The sequence below is a fragment of the Leopardus geoffroyi genome, chromosome D2 (genome assembly GCF_018350155.1).
Source record: "Leopardus geoffroyi isolate Oge1 chromosome D2, O.geoffroyi_Oge1_pat1.0, whole genome shotgun sequence".
In the NCBI taxonomy this organism is placed as follows: domain Eukaryota; kingdom Metazoa; phylum Chordata; class Mammalia; order Carnivora; family Felidae; genus Leopardus; species Leopardus geoffroyi.
In genome coordinates, this window is record NC_059334.1 from 3,550,129 (window position 1) to 3,575,829 (window position 25,701).

General features: G+C 39.9%; 1 protein-coding gene across 20 annotated transcripts in view; it reads left to right on the forward strand.

Annotated features, from left to right (window-relative positions):
• PCDH15 (protocadherin related 15) overlaps nt 1-25,701 on the forward strand; it is a 1,244,966-nt gene that overhangs the window by 921,730 nt on the left and 297,535 nt on the right. For all 20 annotated transcript variants that reach the window (XR_006701343.1, XR_006701344.1, XR_006701345.1 and 17 more), the window contains 2 exons: nt 8,763-8,956; nt 23,175-23,307. Coding sequence is in view for 17 of the 20 variants with exons in the window: in XM_045437154.1 (XP_045293110.1) it covers nt 8,763-8,956; nt 23,175-23,307 (327 nt within the window). In the remaining 3 variants the exon portion in view is untranslated. The remainder of the gene's footprint in view (nt 1-8,762; nt 8,957-23,174; nt 23,308-25,701) is intronic.

The window sequence follows — 25,701 nt, forward strand, 5'->3', positions numbered from 1 at the left end:
AGTACTTCTGGATCTCGATATGAACCATGAAGTGTTTTTGTTTTCTTTTAATAACATATGCAGACTTCATCTGCTGAACCTGTCTCTGTTAGGTTTGTGATTCCTAACGTCTGTGCATGATTTTTGCTTTGATTTTTATTTTTAATTTTTAGCTGGCTTTTCAGGACTTGTTCTTGTTTCTCTATATCTTAATGCCAGCCAGTGATTTCCACTGAGGTTTGCACAAACACCTTTACCGGTTGATCTGAGCAGAGGTTGGGCCGAGCACAGAACGTTCAGGCCGTGCTCAGGGTGTCCTGTCGGCATGGAGATTCCCCAAGCCTTCCCACGTCTCCTGTCTGCATGCCAGTAGTTTCAGACATGAACAGAGCCTGTATAGCCCTTCTGTTGGGCTCTCATTATCTGTATTTTCTGCTAAATTTCTGGCTTGGTCCCAGCTTACTTCAGCTGAGACACCCCCAACTCCACAACTCCTATGGGCAGAGCTGAGAACATTCCTCACTCATTTCCCACTGTGCTTCAGTCTTTTTTTTTTTTTTTTAATATAATTTATTGTCAAACTGGTTTGTTCTTGGGTCTTTTAACTCCACACCAGATTCTGTCTATCTTGTCTTAAAGCAGATCTGCTGCTTTTCATGGCCAGCCCTGCTTTTATAAACCTTCTGTGCCAAACCTTCTGTACTTGAGGGATGTGGGGGGTAGAGTGACACCCAAGCACAAAGGCCACTGACCCCTGCTTTCCTTCCCTAATGTCGCAACAGTTTTTCATGAATAATTTCTCTCAATTCTCTACTTGAGTGAATTTGTAGAGCCCTAAGTGGTGTTTTTGATAATTTTGCTTAGATTGTGACTTTTTGGGAAGGGATTACCCAGTCTCCTCCTACCACAAGAGCCAGAAGTCCTGCCTCCTAGATGCCCCTTTGAAAGAGCAGTTTCAGTCAGGAGTAGTGATGGGGCCACGTGTATTGTATAAAGGAAGGAATAGAATTTTGAAAATAGGGATTTCTGTGATGAATTGGAGAGAAACACATGAATTAAATAACATAAAGGCATTGTATTAACAGGAAGAAAGCACTTTTTTTTTCTTTCTACTGAAATAATTTCAGTGAATATTTTCATGAATCAATTACAAGTCGTGATTGTAATTTATGTTTATCAGAGGAAAATTCCATATATTTTTACATCACTTCTATGCAAATGTATTCCTTTTATAAGACCCTACATTTCATACTAGGCATCGTCTATGTGTCTAATAAGAACTGTAAGATAACAGATGTGCTGGGGCACTGAGTCTTTGTTCTGCTGAATTAAATAATCAAAGGGGATTATTTCAGTAATCCCTTACTGTCTGAAGAGAATTGGAAAAATCACAAATTGTTTAGCAAAAGCAAAGTTCTGCAACATATTACACAAGCCTTCAAGAACTGCACTTGTGATATTTTCACAAATAGGCCAAGAGAGAAACAGAAGAATAACCTACATTAAATGCAAAATACAAAATGAAAGGAATCCGGCATGACATACTGGGAAACAGAAGTGAATGTCGGGTGGCCCAATGCGGTCTTGTCTGCCTTGGCTAAAACTCAAACTAGACCAGCCCCAGACACTATCTGAGGTTCTTGAAATGACATAGAGTGCTTTTCACAGTGAGTATTTCCTAAGGAAGTCCTCACCGCAGCACCATCCCTGTATACTCTCCAGGTGAAATGCATTGGAGGCTGGAATACCAAGAAATTCCTTATTAATAGATTATCTCCCTTAATAATAAAAAGCACTAGATTGAAACGGATGTCCAGGTGGTGAGGGTCCCAGAGTGAACACTTTGCGTCATCAGGCAGCAGAAGGCTATGGGAGAGCTGGAGCCTGTGCGCGCCACAGACAAGTACGGCCACATTCTTCATTATCGGACTGGTGTCTCTGCTGTTGAGCACAACTTTTCCTCCTTCAAATTTATTTTGTTCTCTAAGTCAGGTGTGAACGTTTTGATCCATTTTTTGGAGATAAGCACAGTTGTAATTTTTGTCATAAATAAGAACCATTCAATGAATTCACCGCTATTCTCTGTAAACTTCTGACCCACCATGATGGCAGTCTCTGGATTTTCCTACCATATGGATCAGATCTCAAATATCAGTAAATCCTTTCAGTATTCAGTTGTCACACACTGATTCAAGTCCATCACTTGCCTCTACGTGTCGCCCTTCTTCGTCACGTGTTACTCTTTCTCCAGGTCATCACGTTCAGGGTCCCCAAGACCCTTATCCACTCCCCTTTCCTCAGGGTCCTCGCACATGCCCTTCCCTTTTCCAATGACTGTGTGTAATCCATCTTCTTCAATCATGCGCCCATCTTTCACTCCCAACTTCCATGTGACCCATGCCAATGGGCTTTCACACCTACCCTGTAGCTCACTCATTGTTTATGTTCATTTCTAGTAGTATTTGCCACAACATGTCAGTATAGATGCCCTAGTTTTATTAATAATTTTCTTCTGTTGGAGTGCCTGGGTGGCTCAGTCGGTTAAGCGTCTGACTTCAGCTCAGGTCATGATCTCAGAGCTTGTGAGTTCGAGCCCCGCATCGCTCTCTGTGCTGACAGCTCGGAGCCTGGAGCCTGCTTCTGATTCTGTGTCTCCCTCTCTCTCTGCTCATGCTCTGTCTCACTCAAAAATAAAAATAAAAAACTTAAAAACAAAATAAATAAATAACTTTCTTCTGCTGATGGTTAATTCCAAAAATAAGGAGAAGAAAGGAGGGGAAAGGAGGAGAAGAAAGAGGAAGAGGAGAGGAGGAAGGGAGGAGGAGGAGAGGAGGGGAGGGGAAAGAAAGAGGCAGAGGAAGGGGAGGAGGATAAGGAGGGGGAGGAGGGGGAGAAGGGAGGAAGAGAAGGAAGACAGGGAATAGGAGGACAAAAGAGGAGGAGGAAAGAGGAAGGGGAAGAAGGAGAGCCCACTTTTTATTGACCACCTTTAACTTACCACCAGCTCCTAGCACAGCACAGTGCTTAGGACCATTGTATGTTTTCATTAATTATTTAGAAATGAATGTTTTTCTCAAGATTATTATTTTCCCTAAATTAAGTTCAGGAATTAATTCTGCTTTTATGATTGTCACCAAGTGATCTCAGTTGGCTTACTTCTATAACTCTTGTGGAAGGATACAGAATTTTCCAGACTCTTCTAAACTCGGCTTTACATGTTTTCACATGCCATCAATCCAAAATTCACTTTGCAAATTGAACTTCATTTTAAAAAGAACTAAACATGAGTATTTATGACCTTACCTTGGACTAAATATCTACAAAACTTACACACACATCTTGAGTTTTTTGTCTGCCTGGTTTGAATAGTTAACATGAGTAATAACAGGAGGAAGAAAGACATTCTAAGAAGCATACATTTTTATAAATTCTTAATTCATTTAGATAATTTGCTTTGTTTAAAAAAGAATTGCTTTACTACAGGGAAATATATCCTTGTTGTTATTTATCTGTGTATACCTATTTTTTTATTACTTTTTAAATAGCTAATCATGATTTCTACACAAGGGCAACTCTACGACTTGCGTAGCGTGACCCTTGACCATTGTCGTGAATAATCATACATTAGATCAAAGATGGTTGATGTATTAATGACCACATGGCACCACACAGCAAAACCTCAAAGTACAAGACCCCTGAAGAATAGTCTACAAAGGAAGCCAAGGAGAATAACTAGTCATAACATTTTTTTCCTATAATATTTGGTTTTTTTTAGGGTTGAATTGACATAATTTCAAAGTAAACTCACTTTTTCTTTTTTTTTTTTTAAGTACATTTTTGGTTCATATATCATAAAAGTTCAGTGGTGAATTTGCCTCAGGCATAAGTGGAAAGAGTGTCATCACTGATATTTTCTCCCTGTTTCCTGGCATCATCTTCTTCTCATGGACCTCAGTCTTGGAAAGACCCAATGCAGACATAAACATGAGGAAAATGTCAGATATGAATTGACCAGTAGGGTCCTCAAGAAATGCAGAGCTACCCTCTCCTGTGGTTCCAGGAGTCACCCTGAGTATGCAGCCTGGATAACTTGCCAGTTGTGAAACCAAGCAGTGTCCAGGCCAGAATCTCACTCCCATTGCCAGAGAGAGCTAAGACCAGCCCCAGCCAAGCATGGGCTGCGAGGCGGTGAGCAGCTCTCCGAGGAAAGTGAGTGGCTTTTAGTAGAAGCAAGGTCCGGGATGCCCAGGAGGCAAAAACGTCAACTGCTCGACATACTTAGTCATGGTCACTTTAGCCACCATGCACATAAAAATATCGTGTTCACGCTTTACTATAGCTTAAGTCTGATGATTCTCTCTGTATGAACTATGACTTTTATTTAATCCTTTCTTCTTTTGTGAGACTCCTATTTAAGTTTTTGTTCAGTTTATGACCCAACATTCTTTATATTTGTCTTTTTACATAAAGCCATATTTTTTTTCCATTTCTCAGGCACAAGAAAGAGATTGAAGAGAGAGATAAACCGCAGCCAGACCTAGACAGGAATAGCAGGGACAGTTCAGAATGTTGTATTTATTTATTCATCTTTATCTTTATTTCTTGTGGCAGCGAGGGGTGGCTTGGGCTGTCTGGAGCACGCACATATAGGAATAGCAAGGAGGAGGCGGTTAGGGTCCTCCTAACGGGTGGGGGTTAGGGTCACACTTCATGAAGAGGACTGTAGCACACTGCAGAAAAGAGCTATAGACACACGACACGCAAGGTCTCACCATCTCAGTATCATAACGTTTCAGTAAAACGGTTACAAATCATAGATTTTATTTTAGTTTGTGGTAACTTGCAAGCGACACTTTGGCCTCTCCGTGTAAGTCAGCCCCTCCTCCATTCTCTTTGACTTAAGAGGCAGATTTCCCCTCTGCTTTGGGAATACCTTCAACACCTTCATCTCAGAGATCACTGATTGCAGTCCTTGGGGCGTGATTGAATGAAATCCCCACCACAGTGGAGTTGCTGAGCTCTTATGCAGGGGAAATCACCATTTTTTGGATATTCAGTCACTGTCTCCGTTCCCTTTTCAAATCTTGGACCACCAACAATTTCTTCACAATAGTTTTGTTTGATGTGTGGGGACTCACTTATGTTGACTCTTAGCCCACTGTGTTAAGATTTAGTTCTAAAAGACTGAAAAGGAGTATCAAGCTGTATACGTCACTTACACGTGGAACTGATTTGAGGCTTCTTTGTTAAAGTCTCTGCTTCCGGATGGTTTCTGTGGAGCTAGTGATGTTCCCTGAATATATCAGCTCCTCTGTGGTTGGCTGGCTGTTCAGTTTGGGGACTGTTTTTCTCATCTGTGCGTTGCCGTCCTATTTGGTATTTATAGCACCTCCCAGACGGGTGCCTTCCTCAGTTTAATTATTATCCAGTTTATCCTCCTTTCTGACATCATTCATGAAAATGTTAAATAAGACCGGCCACGATACCTACATCCCCCCAGCACGCCCCTCAACACTTCTTAACTTGATGCCTTGCCATTAATCATTCAATTCCTTTAGCCAACTTAAGTCCCAGGAAGAGTGTTAATATTGAATCCAGTTTGAGCTAAATTTTAATTAAGATTTCCTGAGACATTATGTTAGGTGATTTACTATAATCAAAATTGATATCTCCTCTGCTCCTCCACCCACTAATTTTCTAATTTTACCCACATATGAAAGAGAATTGAGTTGGTCTGGCTTGAATAGTTCTCCATAAATATACATCACTCATCTGCTCCGTTTCTGCAAATAGTTTCCTTCTCCCTTGCCTTTAGGACCATGTCAGTCATCCTCCCATAAGTCCAGAATGATTTTATAAAATGCTTTTCCTTCTGGCAGCCACATCTGTCCACCCCCAAATCTCAGCTAACTGAATGCCAACCTCTCAAATTCCCTTCTTTCCTCTCAATTATTTTTGTAGCTGCTGTTTCTATGCACATTATCATTCTAAATGCAGTTGATAATGACAATAGGAACATAGTATGCATAGCATTTCCCCTTAGGCATGATGGTGTGTGTAAAGTACTTTGTTTACATTTTATTAGGGTGGGGAACATGGAATTTGGGCATTAATTAACACAGCGTTCTTAAAACTGAATTCAAGTGAAAATTAGGGGCTAGAAATTGATATAAAAATGTCACACATTTTTTTCTATAATTTTTTTTTTTAACGTTTATTTATTTTTGAGAGACAGAGCACGAGCAGGGTAGGGGCAGAGAGAGAGGGAGACAGAATCCAAAGCAGGCTCCAGGCTCCAAGCTGTCAGCACAGAGCCCGATGCAGGGCTCAAACCCATGAAATGTGAGATCATGACCTGAGCCAAGGTTGGACATTTAGCCGACTGAGCCACCCAGTCCTGGCCCCTCTGTAGTTTTATTTATTACAACTATATATTTTTTTCTTTATTCAACAGGAACCTTTCTTTAAGTTTAAAGTTACTTTTTTTTACGTTTATTTATTTATTTTGAGAGACAGAATAGTGAGCATGCATAAGGAAGGGGCGGAGAGATGGGGACGGAAAATCCCAAGTAGACTCCAAGCTATCAGTGCCGAGCCTGACATGGGGCTTGATCTCATGAACCACGAGATTGTGACTTCATCAAGAAACTTTTGTTGTTTTCCCCTTATGTGTAAACTATATGAGGTCAGCTTTCTTATCTCCATCCATCAGCTTTGGAATGATGAAGACAAAAAATTCTGTGTACGTTTATAAAACGCATAAGATTTCCCAGTAGAATCTATTTCTTCTCCATGCCCCCCATCCCCACCGGGTAAATTTATATTTATCAGCAAGTCAAAGAGGCTTATTTAGCACATTAGATTATTCTTACCTTAATTTTGCTTTATTAAATTAAATCATTAACTGTTTTCACACATAATAACCCGAAACTAACTTGTATGCAGTAGTTTTAACGAATGTCTCTAACCACATGCGAATTAGCCTTACAAATGCTCGTGTGGTGTTATTTCAGGGCCTCTGAATTCAGTCCCTTTTCTCAAAAAAATCTTTCTTGGGCTTGACAGTCTAGTTTTTAATAAGATTTTCTACAATCGCAGATTCATTTCTGTGATTTTGCAAAAGTAATACTGTAGGCCTTTTGCAGTCTTTCATAAATCGGTGCAAATAAGATTTAAAGACCTTTCCTTAAACTAAATGTAAATAAAGAGGGTACAAGGACAAGAGACTTTCTGAGAGACAGAAGGAAAGTCTTATGGATGTAAAAATCAAGAGCAAAGGGAAGAAAGGGAGTAATGAAGGCCAACTTCACCCACGTCATTTTCTCCAGTGTCACCGGGCAGTAATATGTGTTTATGTGTCCAGAACAGGAGGGAAGGTAGAGGAAAAAAATTAAATTTCCCATAGTGATATTAGATTTTCTGTTAGAGCTTTCCTCTTACTTCCTTTAGTAAATTAAAATAAAGATACTCTTCGAGATCCAAAACTTTTATCACTTTCATAAGAAAAAAAAAAAAAAACCTTCTTGCCGTGATCGCTTCGGAATCCAAGCACTGTAGCATTGGCTCAAGACAACAAGAGTGAATGTGCCAAGAGATCTTTCTTTACCTACTTTTATTTTTAATGTTACTTTCTTTGTTTCTTTGGGGGGTTTGTTTTGTTTGGGTTTTATTACAATAAACATTTTTTTAAATTTAAATTTTGGCTAGTTAACATGCAATGCAATATTGGTTTCAGCATAATTCAGTGATTCATCACTTACTTACAACATCCAGTGCTCATCCTAACAAGTGCCGTCCTTAGTAAGCATTCCCCACCTAGCCCATTCGCCATCTACGTCCCTCTGTCAACCCATAGTTTTTTCTCTATCAATAAGGGTCTCTTGTGGTTTGTTTCCCTCTCATTTCTGTTTCTTCCCTTACTTCCCATACGTTCATCTGTTTTGTTTCTTAAATTCTACGTATGAATGAGATCCTATGATATTTGTCTTTCTCGATTGACTTATTTCACCAGGAATAATATACTTCATCCATAGGTCCCTCCACACTGTTGCACATGACAAGACTTCATTCTTTGTGATCACCGAGTAATACTCCATTATATATATATATTACCACATCTTCTTTGTCCATTCTTCAGTCAGTGGACACTTGCACTCTTTCCACAGTTTGGCTATTGTTAATAGTGCTACCATAAACTTTGGGATACATGTGCCCCTTCAAATCAGCATTTTTGCATCCTTTGGTTAAATACCTAGTAGTACAATTGCTGGGCAATGGGGTAGTTCTATTTTTAAGTTTTTGAGGGACCTCCATACTGTTTCCCAGAGTGGCTGCACCAGTTTGCATTCCCACCAACAGTGCAAAAGGGTTCCCCTTTCTCCACATCCTCACCAACTTCTGTTGTTTCCGGAGTTGTTAATTTTAGCCATTCTGACACGTGTGAAGTGGTATCTCATTGTGGTTTTGATTTGTATTTCCCTGATGATAAGTGATGTTGAGCATCTTTTCATGTGTCTGTTAGCCATCTGGATGTCTTCTTTGGAAAAGTGTCTGTTCACGTACTCTGCCCATTTCTTCACTGGATTATTTTTATTTTGGATGTTGAGTTTGATAAGTTCTTTATAGATCTTGGATACTAACCCTTCATCTGATATGTTGTTTGAAATTATCTTCTCCTACTTTTTGCCTTTGAAAGCAAGCTCCTTTTGTTGGGGGAGTGGAATGACATGGTGGTGGAAAGTTAGTTGAGCCCCGAAGACTGATGTTGTGATTTCCCATTCCAGCTCACCGCGGTGGATGCAGATGAAGGGTCCAACGGGGAGATTACCTACGAGATCCTAGTTGGGGCTCAGGGAGACTTCACCATCAACCGAACCACGGGGCTCATCACCATCGCTCAGGGGGTGGCACTGACAGTGGGGCGCACCTATGCGCTCACAGTCCAGGCTGCAGACAACGCGCCTCCTGCAGAGAGAAGGTAATTCAGAGTGCAGGCAGTTTGCCTTCCGAGTGCCCGGTTACTCACTGGTACATCAGGGAAGCACAGCAAACATTCGGTTACTCTACAGACCTTTACATTAGACCAGAAAATGACAGGGACAGGATTCTCAGGAACTGCATGTTCTTATGTGGTTATGTTGTGGGGAAAGGACAATAAAGACAAGATTCAGCCACAAAATAAGTAACCGTGATTTCACAGATGTGAGGGAGGCAGGTGTCTGCTCTTGGGTGGAAGTGGGGACTGGGAAATATCAGAAGCATGTAGCAAATTTATTGCTGAAAGGCAAGGTTGATGACGGTACAAGGTCACAGACATAGCAGTGACATGAAATGTCTGGGGTTTGAAACCACCTCTCAACCTCCTAGTAACTATTCAAATATATACACGTGGACATATATATACACATATATATTCTATCTGTATATATACAAATTGTGTGCATGCATATATGTGCATGTATACAAGTATGTGTTCTCTATATATTCTATCTATAGGTTTATTATATAACTGATCATTTACCTATAAAATATACCTATATGTATTCCATATATACATATACAAATATGTAGATACATAGATGGTGTGAGAGAGTAAAAAGCAAAAGACTATTATAACTGCATTTATCTAGTCCCCCACCTGAGATACCTTTTTTATTAATTCCTTGCTCATTTCCAGATTTCCAGTAAGCATTTAAAAATATATAGAGATGGATGAATAGTAATTGATTCCTATACCTGCTGGGTTATTTCCCTGCTCACCACATATTCTGGGGTTCTTTCAATATGAATACTGAATAATTTCTTCAAAACTATTTTCACAGCTACATAATATTCTTCCATATGTATATAATACTGTGTTAGAAACCCACTATAGATGGAATTTTCAATTCCAGTTACTCTTTTACTGACAATGAAGAAATAAATGACACGGAGCCTGTGTCATCTTGAATGTGTGCTGATATATTAGTGCAGTAAATTCTCATTTACCAAATGGCATATGCAATTGTAAGTTTTAGTGATAATGCCAAAATGTATTCCATGGGGCTCATGACAATTTACAGTTCTAACTGTCAGGTCTGAGAGTGGATAAGTCTGCAGTCTCCCCAGCTATATGTCATATCCAACGTGGATTTTTGCCAATCTTATAGATAAAAATAACATCTATTTTTTTAATCCATGTCCTCATGAGTAAGTTTGAGTATGTTTCCTATGCTTACATACAAGCCCATTCTGTTACTTTTTCTGTAAAGTCTGTGTTCATCATCGTTGTCCATCTTTCTATTGATATGCCAACCCCAGGTTACAATTATTTGCTATCCTCTATTAATGATTTTATAAATTCATGCTGTACGTTTAAATCATTGTTGCATTTGGAATTTATCCCAGGGTACCATAGGAGGTGGCAATCCGCAATTATAGTTTCAGACTATTCTGCCATTGTCTACATACAGTATGTTAGATAGTTCACCTTTTCCCACCAATTTGAGATGTTGCATTTATTATATCATACACTTTCTCATTTATTTGGAGTTCACATGAAACTTTCTCTTCTATCCCATTAGTTCTTTTCATGAGCTATTGTCACAATTTTAATTGTTAATCTTTATTTCTGTTGTTGTTGTTGTTGTTGTTGTTAATGTTTATTTCTGAGAGAAAAAGAGACATAGCATGAGTGGGGGAGGGGCAAAGAGAGAGGGAGACACAGAATCCGAAGCAGGCTCCAGGCTCTGAACTGTCAGCACAGAGCTCAACGTGGGGTTTGAACCCAGGAACCATGAGATCATGACCTAAGACAAAGTCAGAGGCTTAACCCACTGAGCCACCCAGATGCCCCAACTGTTTATGTTTTAAACTGTGCTTCATAATATGGTGGTGCTAACTTATCTCAGTGATGTTTTTCCCTAAAAGTGTCCTGGTTACCCTTTCTGTTAATGTTTGGACTATATGTAAGCTTGTTACATGAACTTTTTAAACTACATTTTTATTAGAAACACATTCAACTTATAAATTAATTAGAGTTAAAATGAGTGTTTTTGATGTCGAGTATTTCTGTCCAAGAACTTTCTGTTTCTGTATCTGTCCTTGCTTTTGTGTCCTGTAGGAGTTTTTATTTTTTAAATATTTTCTTTATATGAATCCTGTGCCTTTCTTTGTTGGTCTGTTTCCGTATCTTTTGTTGTTATTATATGTAACAATATACAGTGATGTTATATTATTAATTTTAACCCACATTTTTATTTAATTCTCTTATATTTTTGTAGTTTTCCAGTCAATTCTCTAGTGTTATCCAGGAATGTATTTTATAAACAGTAAAAATTGTGTGTCCTTCTTTCCATTTTTTCCCCTTTACTTTCATTTGCTAATTGTCTCAATAAAAATGCTTATCTTGTTTTTAACTCACGTGGGAACATCTCCCAGGTTCCCCATTATATTAGTTTATGTTTAAAAAAAATTTTTAATTATGTCAAGAAAGTTTTTATTCCCATTTTATTGGCTTTTAAAAATAAGAAATACGTATCTATCGTCTATGAAGACAGTAATGACTGTTGTCTTCAGCTAATCGTATAATGATTGATCTTAATATATTTCCTGAATAAGTCTGTTTTACATTCTTGGTACGAATCCCACTGATGTTTTAATCTTGAATTAAACTGCTGGATTATGTTTATTTTATTTAGTGAAAGGAGTCTGTGCTTCTTTTTTTGAGAAATTTTTATGAAGATTTGATGTAGGGGCGCCTGGGTGGCGCAGTCGGTTAAGCGTCCGACTTCAGCCAGGTCACTATCTCGCGGTCCATGAGTTCGAGCCCCGCGTCGGGCTCTGGGCTGATGGCTCAGAGCCTGGAGCCTGTTTCCGATTCTGTGTCTCCTTCTCTCTCTCTGCCCCTCCCCCGTTCATGCTCTGTCTCTCTCTGTCCCAAAAATAAATAAACGTTGAAAAAAAAAAAAAAAAAAGAAACTTTAAAAAAAAAAAAAAAAAAAAAAGATTTGATGTAGTTGTTCTGATACCTCATAAAAGAAGCAAACAAAAACCACCAAGAAATGCAAGGAAGAAATAACAAGTGTGATGGCAAGTGCAAATAAGTGCTAAACATCTCTAAAACCAGCAAATAAATCCAATTTGCTTCTGTGAGAAAAAGAAGTAAAAACTAAAAACATAATTACATGGAAAAAGCACCAGCTCACTTAGTCAAAAAAGGGAGAAAGTCCAATGATGGCTTCTAAGGAAATAATACAGAAACAGGAAACGAAAGGAATTGTAAGAGACAACTTTGCTTTTAATATACGCAAAATTCGAAAACATGAATGAAATGGGTCATGTTTCCAGAAGATACGGTTTATCATTATGGATCCCAAAGAGGAAGAAATCAAAGAGATCCACCTCATAGAGGAAATAGAGGAAGTTTTCAAAGAGCCCCGCCCCGAAACTGTGTCAGGGCCAGGCAGTTTGCCAAGAGGACTGTAACACGACCAGTCACAGGGAGTCATTCCGCTTTGGCCACCCCTCCCCAGAGCACCCCCCCCATGCCCCCACACCCACTGGGCATGTCTCTTGCCTGTCACGGTGGAGATGCGGTAGGGCGCTCCCTGCTCCTCACGGATGTCTGTGCCCTGTTCCTCCTCTCCCTCTTGTCCTCCCGTTGAGTCTCATATCTCTACTCCCCCTCCTTGCTCCAGTCACCTGTAGATGACAGGCCCCTTGACATCAGTTCCTCTTCTCTCTAACTTCATCTCCCACCATCATGTATAGACGTGCAGGGATCCTCCACAGGAACTTCATTCGCAGCTGTATAACATTCGCTGCCACAGTACCTGCGTCACAACTTCTCAGGGTCTCATGGCCAGGCTTGCAGCTGCTGTGTTCAAACACCCCGGAGCCATCCTCAGTGCCTCCTTTCTCTCAGACCCCAAGTACGATCTGAGCTGTACCCTAGAAACAGGTTCAGAAACCGACAATTCCCTGCTCTCCTTATCGGCATCCCGGTCCAGGCCCGCTGTTGTGCCCCAGTGTGGCCCCAGGGGTCCAAACCTCTTCTAAACTTCTGCAGTGTACCTTGAGTCCCTCCTCTGTGCGGGGGCCGGAGTGATCCTAGCAACACGGGAAGCACACTTTCACGCTCTCCTGGGGTCTCACATCTGACTCAAAGACAATGACAAAATCTATAAAGGCCAGTGGAGCCCAGCAGTTTCCAGCTGCCCCCAGCCACAGGACACTACGTAGGGTCACCTCTCCATAATAATGTCATGTCCTGCTCCCCCGGCTTCTCTTAGTCCACTCCAGCCCTCATGCCATCTCCCCTTGTCCTTGAGGCCGGCAGCTGCCTTCAGACCTTCAGCTTTGACTTTCCTTTCTCAGCCTGGATGGCTCTTCCTCCCATTTGTCCACAGATCATTTCCTTCTGACCCCTACCCCTTCTTTCCGAATCTTTTCCAACAAACTATTTACAACTGCAACAGCCTCTCCATGCTTCCACGCCCTTTATGTCTACTGAACTTGTCACCATGGGACAAGCTATTGTGTGCCTTCGTTTAGGATATGACATCTCTTGTGTGCCCAGCCTCCTCTCCACTGCAATTTTAGTTCACAAGGACAAGAATTGCTCTCATTTGGTTGTCTCTTGTGTCTGCAGAAGCCAAAACAATTCCTGGAATGCCCTAGGTTATTTAAAAAAAAAGAAAAAAAAAATATATATATATATATATTTGTTGTTGTTGTTTTCCTACGTTCTTAAACATTTTTTCTGTTTTTTTAACAATGGCATGAGGAAATGAGACCGTGTAATACAAAACTCAAATAATTTAAAGAGCCCCCAAGACAAGGAGACAGATTTGAAATTATTCTGCCTTCTTTCACAGTATACACCAATTCTAATTTTGTCGCTAATAGATTTTTAAAAATTTTTAAAAGCATTTTAAATTATGACTTTCTCTTCAGTCCAACCAACTATTTGTTACACAAATGCCATCTATTGTGTCTTGGAAATGCAAAAATAAACATGATACTGTCCTTTGCAGGAAAAAAAAAAAAATTCAGTAAAGGGTGAAAAGTAGAACTAGAAATAATTAAATTCAGTTCAGCATGGTAAATCTGCATTTGACCCAGTTTCTCTGGTTTCTAGGGCATTGAGGAGGGCACTCGTTATAATGAGGGAGTACTTAGAAGGTCTCCCAAGCAGACGAGTTTCAGAGATTGAGTAAAGGTTGACCAGGTGAGAAAAGTATGTCACATTATTTGCACAGCCTCAAAGGTCTGAAATAGCTTGGTAATTATGGGTAATTACCAGTCTAGTCAGTGTTGCCAGTGCATAAACTGTGGTTCCAGAAGGGACAGGAGAGCTAAGGGTCATTTCATGGAAAATCTAATTTGTTGTTTTCTTTTAAGAAGCTTGGACTTATTATCCAGTCTGTGGAGGGTACTCGTGGAAGGACTTTAAATTAGAAGTCGCGTGAAACAAGTTGGGTTTCTGGAAAATCCCTCTGGTGTCCCTGTGGGAGATGGATTTGAGAAGAACGAAACTGGAAGCAGAGAAATGACAGAGAACTCCACCACTGTCCCAATCCAGAGGCAATGTTTTGCTAATGGCTTGAACTGGGAATATTTGGAAAAATGGACAGATGGAATCATCATAAAAATGTTTAAAAATCTCCTAGGATTTTGTCTAAGGAGACAGGGTGGTGGTATCAAGTGGGCGTGCATGGTTTGGGTGAAGGAGATGAGCTCAGTTTGGGGCACATTTAGATGGATTTGGCCATAGTTCATATAGCCCAAAAGGAAATAGATGTATACGCCTGAATGTGAGAAAATAGTTAAGGGCTGTTCCTTGAGAAGAAACACATAGAATACTTTTGGTATATTGAATAGTTACAGAACCTGAAGTAAGAGAACAAGTTTGAGTGAATTTAAAGAATAGCTTTATTGGGGTGCTTGGTTGGCTCACTTGGTTGGGCGTCCAACTTTGGCTCAAGTCATGATCTTGCAGTTCGTGAGTTGGAGCCCCGCGGCGGACTCTGTGCTGATAGCTCAGAGCCTGGAGCTATGTCTGTCTCTCTCTCTGCCCCTCCCCTGCTCGCATTCTCTCTCTGTTTCTCTGTCTTTCTGTCTGTCTTTCTCAGAAAGAAAGAAAGAAAATAAGAAAGAAAGAAAGAAAGAAAGAAAGAAAGAAAGAAAGAGAGAAAGAAAGGAAAAGAAAGAAAGGGAAAGAAAGAAAGAGAAAAGGAAAGAAAAAGAAAGAAAGAAAGAAAGAAAGAAAGAGAAAGAAAGAAAGAAAAAGAGAAAAAGAAAAGCTGTATTCATACATACTGGGTTATTCTAAAGAGGATTTAGGGTGATTGATGCTATTTAATTAGCATACAATCGGGGCGCCTGGGTGGCGCAGTCGGTTAAGCGTCCGACTTCAGCCAGGTCACGATCTCGCGGTCCGTGAGTTCGAGCCCCGCGTCGGGCTCTGGGCTGATGGCTCAGAGCCTGGAGCCTGTTTCTGATTCTGTGTCTCCCTCTCTCTCTCTGCCCCTCCCCCGTTCATGCTCTGTCTCTCTCTGTCCCAAAAATAAATAAACGTTGAAAAAAAAAAAATTAAAAAAAAATAATAATTAGCATACAATAGATACCATGCAAACTACTCTCTGTACATAAGCTCTGATCTTAACATCAACACTGTGACTTTTGTACTACTTGATTTATTTTTGCAGACCAGAAATCTGAGGCCAAAGGAGGATAATAGGCTTGGCTAAATGGTCCCTTGGCCACACTCCCACCCACCCCAAAACAAATTGTAGAACCTTCACCTGAACTGGGACTATTGGATTCTAAGACTTTCTCTTCCACTCTGTTCCATATCCATGACCATTTATGGTGATTATCCCGGAGGAAAAAAACAAAACAAAACTAAACTAAACTGAAATTGCTTACTGTCAATGCTAACTTTAAGAATAAAGGTACTTTTTGTTTTTATCATTTACACTTTTATTAAAATCCCTTAATAGTCATCAATTCGTTTTATGACTTTTTGTTTTCCTTGAGGATAGCCCTGTACTATATAGATCTGGTCAAATCTATATACGCTTCTACATTATGAGTGATGACTTTATAATGACCTTATAATTTAATGAGTGAGACTTTATAATCCACTTCTTACTCAGCTCCCATTGGCGAGTCCTATCACTGATTTGCTTCCATAAGCTCTTGTCTGCAATAAGAGGATTTCACTTGAGTAAAATTGTATTCCACTTCAGGAACCAAAATGCCATCCTCAGAATCTGAATTCACAGATCTTTTCAGCGACACTAAGCATATAGTTGACCTGGCCTCATTGTTTTCCTTAGAGACAATGGTTTGGGCATTGAAAGATCATCTTATAATGTTTGGTCAAAGATCAAGTGGAACCTACAGAGAATAAAATCTGTATACATCCTTTCTACCTGCTGGGATAATGTCATGTTCCCTGTAGGATCCTGACATTTGCTATTTTCTGCAGAAAAATTAATCCTCCAAATTGACTTGAAGGGATGAACTGAAGAGTTGTGAGGTTTTGCTTTCAGAGTTTCCTTTGAAAGGAAGATGCTATTTGAAAATTATCACCATGAATGTATGGATGGGGATATATTTCACAAATGGACCCACCAGGGACAGTGGTATTAAACCTATTTAAATAACAACACAAAAAACAATGGCGATTTTCCATTTTATTCTTTTCTTGGATTGGCAATCTTAATTTGTAAATTTAAATAACAAAATAAGGCCCATTGAATTAACTATTCATGTATTTATTATTCTAGTTCAGTGAACTTGCTAAAAATTCTGAGTATAAGGAGCAGTAGTCTATAATTTTTGTTCTGTTTTCTTGTAGTCTTTCATGAGCATAAAAGGACAGATAAAAACCAATGGATTTAAAAAGTAACCACATTCTGAGATAGTATTTAGTTTATTGGTGTATGTATGTCTTATACTTATTGAATTAAATTAAATTAATATTTATTTAGTCTTAACATGAATAAAGTATTACTATTAGGTATTTATAAAGACAGAGAATAAAGGACAGTCCTATCCCCAAATACCTTGTAATACAATTATGAAAAAGTGATCGGCTCATGGCTGGGAATACTTTTTTGATTCCCAATTTTTTTTTCCCATGGAATCCAAGGCTATCCCTAAATAACACAAGGTTAATAAAATCATTTTTTTCAATTGCTAATTTCATTTTTTAAATAGCTTAATATATTTTTTTTTTTTAATTTTTTTTTTTTTTTTTCAACGTTTATTTATTTTTGGGACAGAGAGAGACAGAGCATGAACGGGGGAGGGGCAGAGAGAGAGGGAGACACAGAATTGGAAACAGGCTCCAGGCTCTGAGCCATCAGCCCAGAGCCCGACGCGGGGCCCGAACTCACGGACCGCAAGATCGTGACCTGAGCTGAAGTCGGACGCTTAACCGACTGAGCCACCCAGGCGCCCCTAGCTTAATATATTTAGCATTAATAAAAGATGATGGGAATATTCGTGTTAACAAAAATTTACTGAGTTCTCACAGTTTTTAGCCTCTTGGGAGGGCAAGACATGTAAGACGAGGTGTCTGCCCTCAGAGTATGCATAGGGAGGCAGTAAGTGTGGACATACAGTAGTGGGTAGTTACATGTGCTTAACTTTGACAGGAAGGGTAATGCGATATCCAAATAGAGGGCACAATAAAAGCAAAGACACAGAGACATGATGAAGAATGGCATGTGTGGGAACATGTGTTACTTGGCCCATGTGAGCATGTCACTAACCCGCTTACAGTCTATCAGCCAATGCCCACTGTTGTCAAGATGAACTTTAAATCAAATCAGTATAGCACAGGAGTCCCTGCATGATCTGGGCTCTCTCTACCTCTCAGGTCTTAATACCTACCATTTCCCTATTTACACCCTTCTTTTTACTAGCACAAAACTTACACTTTTCTATTTTATTGCCCTGTGAATATGCACAGTGAATATGCATTTTCCCCTGTCTGGAATGTTCTGTGGTCTTTAAACCTAAGTACATCATGTGTCTTCAAACTCTGTCTCCGTAACTTCCCCTGAGAAGTGTCTCTGACTTCCGCTGTTGGTTTTAAATCTGAAACCTTTGCTCCTATAGATTCCCATATGCGCCTTCCAAACTAGTAAAACGGAACCTGCACACATTGATCTGTAAATACAGCTTCTCCAGCACAATGTTGGTGGGAGACAGAGGAAAAAGGAAGGCAATTTCTGTGTTAAGTCTACTAGGGAAAGCAATATACACACCTTCACCTTAGAAGCAAGGTGGAAATGTAGTTACAAACACCCTGTAGCAGATGGTGACACATTCATTAGAAAATTACAATACAGATTGTACAGTCCACACTCCAGCAACATCATCTCATTATGACTGAGTACTAGTGCCCCATCAAAACAAACTGACTTTTCCCCTTTTTAAATATTTCTGAAAAGTTAAAGCCCCTTAAATCTATCTTCCCAACCTCTTCTTCATTCGTATTCTATTTTGGTCTTACCAAAAAAATTCTAAGTTTCATCCATAGTAAAGTTAAAATTAATTGTGATATCATATCCTAAGCCCAAGATTGGAAACTATCTATGATTTCTTGTAAGATAACATCCTTCATTACAAATTTCTTCAACCGAGAATGTCTTATACTCACACACAGAAACACCCACATCAGATAAGTAAACTATCTCCAATTTACTGCCCAAATTTGTTCTTGTAGGATGTGGGGGCAAAGGGCAAACAGATTTGGAATTTAGAAGCCTTGCCTTTTAGTTTATGTGGGGTTCCTAATTAACTTTTTAACCTTGATTCAGTCACTTAATCATTCTGATTTTCTAATCCTCTTTTGTAAAACGAGAAGAGTTAAATTAGATGGTTACTAGGGTCTTTTAAAATCGTTAAGATCACCTGCGAAAATACATCAGCTCCTGTGTTCTACTTTGACCTTCATTACCAAATGAGAAAGAGAAAGCTCTATGATTTTCATTTTTTTAGGAATAGGGATTCATCTTCATCATACCTGTTGTATTACGAAAGTGAAATTTGTATTATATAACTGTTTGATATTATGCATTTAAGACTAGCTATAAAACGTTAATATAAAATGTTCACATAAAATGTTATTATTTATCTAGTGACTATCCTGTTTTATTGTATGCTCAACTGATGCTGTTGAATAACTACTATTTATTGCAACGTTAGTGGTATCATTTTATTGGGAGCACTGTTGGTGTTCCGTGTTAGGAAAGCTAACTCCGACACAATGCTGACATCAGGGATAAAAAGGAGACAGCACAGTAGAAGGCATTAACCCTCAGGAAGGCTGATGCTTGTTTACACGGGTTGTAGGAAGTGCCAGGAAGTTTAAGATGAAAAATGCTAGACTTTGAAACATGATCTTTCTCGAATAATTCCAAGAACCAAGTGCAGGGGTAGGGGGCAGAAACATGTAATTAGCAATTTCAGCATTTGATTTATTGTGGAAAGGAACAGAGGAACCTAAGGAGTAAGGCTGGAGGAAGGAGAAGCTTGTGTTGAATCAAGCTGTGCTTCATGGTTGCTCTGCCTTGGGGTACAGCGCTTTGTGTTTGTTTATTTTGCATTTCAAAGTTGTCTTCTCTGTAGCAGACACACCAGCCTCATTGGGTGTAGAGGTCCTTAGTGTGGTACTGTGGACATAAACAGTTTAGCCCTGCAATGGGAAGGCAGTCAAGGGGGAAGAGTAAGAAAACACACCAAGTATAATCAGCTTAGTGTAAATCATACTTTCTTCAGTGGAAAGAGCCTCACATTCTGGGAGACTTCATAAAGTATTCCAGACCAGTAAGCTGAAGCTGCAAAAAATGTCAAAAGCAGGAAAGGCCTAACTTCTTGAAAGAAAACTTTGAATTTGGAGTACAAGTGTGTTCTAGGTCAAAAAAAAGTGTTGATCAGTGAGGGACTCTCTTACCTCCAGCGTTACTGAGGTGAGCCTCAGGTCAGTTTATAGAGGAGCCCTCAGGCTACAAGAGCTTCTGGGGCAGTGGTCTTCAAAATCAAGTGTGTGTGTGGGAATATTGTATATCCATAGAAAATGTAGACTCTTCAAAGTCAGAAGATTCTAATCCAGTAAATCCAAACCCTGACACCATCACAACCCACTTTTGGGAGGCAACCCTGGTATCATGCCCATACGTATTTAGCCTAAAAAGGTGAAAAAGATGCAATTAAAATGTCTGATATATTAGGGCGCCTGGGTGGCTCAGTCGGTTAGGCATCCAACTCTTGATTTTGGCTCAAGTCATGATCTCCCAGTTCATGAGATTGAGCCCCGCATCAGACTCTGCACTGACAGCGTGAGCCTGCTTGGGATTTATATTCTCTCTCTGTCTGTGTCTGTGTCTGTGTCTGTGTCTCTGTCTCTGTCTCTCTCTGTCTCTCTCTCTCTCTCTCCACTTGCCCTGCTCTGCCTCATTGTCTCTCTCAAATAAACTTAAAAAAAAAAAAAACATAAAATATCTGAAATATTCAAAGAGAATTCAATAAGGTATATGCAAATTTATTTACTGCATTCCATAGAAAAAGACTCCTTGTTTTGAACAGTTATCAGTAATAATGGATAAATATGCTTTCATATGTGCATACATATACATATATACACACAACGTACATACACATGCACACACACAAATATATAACCTTGTTTACCTCTTATGCTAACCTTAGATGTTATCATCATTCTCATTTTTTAGATGAAAGTGGTAAAACAGATGTAATTTGCCTAACATCCCACAGCAGTAGCTTCCAAATTCTGACTCAGGAATGTGTGTTATAAATCCCGAGCTCAATGTCACTCAGCCAGTGTTATTGCCAATATGGTACAGGGCGTATGTTATAAGACTTCTTATGCGTAGACAATGTGCTGGCCAGAAAAAGGAACAGATTTTTTTTTTTAGTTTATTTATTTATTTTGAGAGAGAGCCAGGGGGGTTGGGGGACAGAGAGAGAGGGAGAGAGAAAATCCCAAGCAGGCTTTGCGCTATTAGCCAGAGATCGTGACCTGAGCTAAAATCAACAGTCAATCCCTCAACCGACTTTGAGGCACCTCAAGGAACAGATTTATAAAATGTTGAAATGACTTGATGAATAACAGACACTAAGAGAAGCCAGGATGGCGAGGGGAGCATCAGTCAGAGTCTGTGTCTCGCGTCTTCTGTGGGAGCCAGTTCACCACCTGGAGGTACTAGGTCTGCTTCAAAACGGGGGTTCCTTTGTTCCTACAGTATGGGAAGTGGGGCTCCGCAGTGCACGTTAAATTTGGTAACTTCTGGATATTTTTCTTCCTACCATGTTTTCTTTTCAATCTAGCCATGAGATTAATACCTATGAATATATAAGTAACGTTTCATTAACCATTTTAACCTACTGTAAACATCTTAGTCTTGAAGTCCAGTTGTAAATATATATATGTCGTCGAAAAGAAAATCAATTAGAATTTGATTAATTTTATTGACAAATTTTTAACAGTAAAGCAATAAACCCAGAGGCAAGAATGAATACAGATACTCTGATTATAAATTTTAAAAATACTAATTATAAAAGAGATTTTAACTTAAAATGAGATTATTTCAGAACAATATTTTGATAAATGTTAAGTGTGATTTTTTTTTTTAATTCACTGCAGCTTTTTAGAGGTGTTTAATATTCTGTAGGTATCTCATCTGCGGAGAGCATGTTCAGAAGCAATTTGGACATAGGCATATTATAAGATGATTAGCTGAAACAAGTTTTCAATGCCTCGGATCTACAGTTCTCTGCAAAGCTTTTCAAAAGGTAGACTGGGGTGCCTGAATGGCTCAGTCGGTTAAGCGTCCGACTTCAGCCAGGTCACGATCTCGCGGTCGGTGAGTTAGAGCCCCGCATGGGGCTCTGTGCTGACAGCTCAGAGCCTGGAGCCTGTTTCAGATTCTGTCTCTCCCTCTCTCTCTCTCTGACCGTCCCCCGTTCATGCTCTGTCTCTCTCTGTCTCAAAAATAAATAAACGTTAAAAAAAATTTTTTTTTAAAAAGGTAAACTAAAAATAGTCTAAAAATAGGTAGACTAAAAATAGTCTAAAAATAGACTAAAAATAGGTACAATAATCTCTGAAAACCGTTTTGGTGACGATGTGTTCTAACTGAAACAACTAATATAATGAACTTTGGACTGCTTTAAGAAAATTCTAGTGCCCATATAGCAATGACAACAAATGTGTTTTTAGTAAAAAGTGGTGATTTTGCTAAAATAAGTTTAAAGCGCACAGTGTAGGTAGTGGCTGTATGTTCCTCATGGCAGAAGGCTAACTTCGTGGTCAGACGTCAGTGGTGACATATTCTTCCAGATGGACCACTGACTCTCTCACTAACATAATTTTAGCCAGTGTCGCTTCGGTATAAACTTGGAATATCTTGCTCCTTTGGCTTTTGTTGCACAAAGAAATTGCAGAGTTTAGACATGTCAAAAAAGTTGATTATGGCAGCACTAATATTTTTGTCTTTACAGTAATAGAATATCCTCTTGTCCTTCAGAAAAAATTCCTATCAATGTTAGGCTTCAATTAAACCTAATTTCTAGCCATTCAGAATGTAGTCTTCAAAGAAGACCTAAAACCACCTTTAGTTTTGTCTGCGGCTGTTTTGCAGAACGATTACTTTATGAGCCTGACTCTTTATGTGCATTTGCATGAAGCCACTGATGTCAGCAAGAAAACTAATAAAACACAGCCCACATTTTGTTTTGTGTATTGTTTTAATCAATACTCCCTCTGCTGGTTTAATAGGAAGAGAGCCCCAAGGATAGCTCATTTTACCAGATATTTATAGAATGCTTTTTGCTATTAGAAAGACATTAAAAAGTAAAGTCAGGAGTCGAGGCTCCTGTGAATTTTTTAGCTTTATTTGTACAGCTATTCCTTTTTAATTCACACTGTTAATCTACATAGGAAAAATCGGTACCCCGGGGCATTTCTTTTTTCAAAGATAATTTCACAGGAACATGATGTGGTGGTGGTAAGCTTTGATTTTTCCATCCTTCCATTCTGAATTATTTTGTCATTTTCTCCAGAAATTCAAAGCGTCCTCTCCTGTAAGCCCCACAACGGAACGCCGAGTGCAGTCTGTCGTTCAAGGTGATGTAGACTTGTGCCCATCTCGCTGTGTTCTCGTTCTCTGCAGGCACTCCATCTGCACCGTGTACATTGAAGTGCTTCCTCCAAATAATCAGAGCCCTCCCCGCTTCCCACAGTTGATGTACAGCCTTGAAATCAGTGAAGCCATGAGGATTGGTGCTGTTTTATTAAATCTCCAGGTATGCTTCTTAGTAGATGCGTCAAGTTCTATGGGGACAATCTCGAAGGCTAGTAGGTCCATATTTGGGCGCGGAGGGAAGTTCACATGGCTGCCGCTGACACTCTAGTGAAGGAAAATTCCATCTGGAAAAGAACGTAGGGGTCATATGGACGGAGGGTTTCCTCAGCTAATCTATTCTGTTGATTGCCACCGCTGAAGGACTAACACGAGCTGGCACGGATTAGCGGCAATCGTTACAAGAAAGAATGAAGGGATTGAAAACATGCACTTGAACATTTTGTACTTTGCACGCAAAGAGTCTGCAGCCGACTATTATTTTCTGTCTCGGAGTCCTGTACCCCAGCAGGATTTATTTTTGCTGCAGTGCTGTATGGAGAAAATAGCTTTGGGTTCGCTGGCAGACGGTAGGCACTCTAATTCCAAGGCAGACAACTTCACTCCATGGCCAGGGGCAAATCTTGTGATTTCTGGGCCTCGTTTGTTCATTTAGATGAAGGGAGGAGGTTTAGCTGATATTCCCATTTGCAGCTCCAGATTCATGGGCGTGTGAGTTACTTGCAGGATTACTGCTTGCTTTTCACTATTTATACATTCCTGACTGAAGCACATTTGGCCAGGAAAGGCTGCCTCTTCAACTTAACCTACAGCTGCAATTCGGGCCACCTGTGGTGTTGCTGACGGCCACTTGCTGCACAAATCCTAGCGTGACACCTCACTTCACCTGTGGATGTCTGCAGCATAGGGAACGTACCTTCTCCTGGGGTAACATGGGAATGGCTGACATGGCTGACCAGACAGTTCAGGAAGCTGGCCTTGACAGTTAGGAGAGAATTACCGGGATGCTGGAGGGAAATCCCAGCATCTGTCTGTACCACCAAATGAGGTGGTATCTCCAGTATTTATTTTGTCACTTTTCCCCAGGTAACTAGAGAGAATTTGCTTTTGTCGTTCATTTACTATTAAAACATGTGGGGAATAAAATTATGTGACGGTAGACATATTAGCAACAAGGACATTTGGAGTATTTTAAGGGAATAAAAGAAAGAAGGGAACCACTTTGTCTCTTTAGGAGGGAGAAAACAGCCAGTTAGATCATGAACATGAAAAAAATAGGAAAACTAAATAGGAAGACAAGTGCATTTAATGGAATGATGAAAATCTTTTCTAGATGGATAGACAGACAGATGGACAGATGGACATTTATTTGTGCAAACAAGAAAAAATAAATAAATCCTAGATTTGTCAGATTCAGGCTAAGAAATTTTACATGTGTTACATTTAAATAATCCTTCAGAATGTGCCTTTGTATGATTTAACTTTCTATGAGGTAACATAATCTTACTTATGAGATGGTCTAGGTCTCATTTCAAACAAATCCCAGAAAGGTCCGGGAACAGTATTATAGGAGAATAACTCTACCTGTGAGTTAAAAATGAAAAGGAGTTGGTCTTTTTTATATCTCAAATTTCTCTACTGCAAAAGCTGAGAAAATGCTTGAAATGACATTTCTATTCACCCTTTCTGCTTCTGGTAGGAGCAAAAAAAAAAAAAAAAGGGGGTGCCAATTGCAGTGGCTGTCGCTGGGGGAAGGAATGCGGGTGTCCTCATCATGGCATTTTTCATAAGCCACCAGCCATTCACTTTTGCTCATGATCAACTGAGATTGAATTTAAACTGGGGACCTAAAAGCTGAAAAGCTTCCGCCAAATTACTCTTCCAGAGACTTCTAATAACAACGCACCAGAGGTACCTCCGGCTCCGTCCTCATCTTTTTCCCACGCGGCACTGCCCACTGCCGCTGACTCACTGCTCAATTTAGAAAGACAGATTTGTGGAGAAATATATTTTTGAAGGTAACAGCAGCCTGGCTTCCGAATAATCTGTTCTGGCTGAGATCAAAGTGGTTTCTTCTGAGGAAACAATCCTTGTTTCTCCCCTTCCCCTTCCCCTTTTAAGTATTTTCCTTTTATCTGTCTAAAAGCTGCTGGGGAGGCTGTGATTTTCCTTGGGTTATGAAGGCTGTCCTGACTGGTTGCCGCATCGAGGGTGTTCAGTGGAGAAAGCGACCCAGAACTCTGCTTTCCCAAATTCCTGTGCCGAGGACGGTCAGCATTAGCTGGCATTTTTGTTTCTCCCAGAGTTGGTCAGATCTTTCACCAAAGCATGATTGTACATCGCCCTGACTTGCCGGTGAATCCTGTTAGAATTCCTAGATTGTGCACTGGGATCATGGGACCATGGGAGCCCCCCGTGCACAGTTGTCCCCACTCCGTTCCGTCACGTCCGTCACTAGCCTGAAATCAGCCATGGTGGGTGCATTTATGCCACAGAAATTACGGGTGCCGCAAATCAGTACCTCTCACTGCATCCACGGCTGGTTGTTCATCCTTCC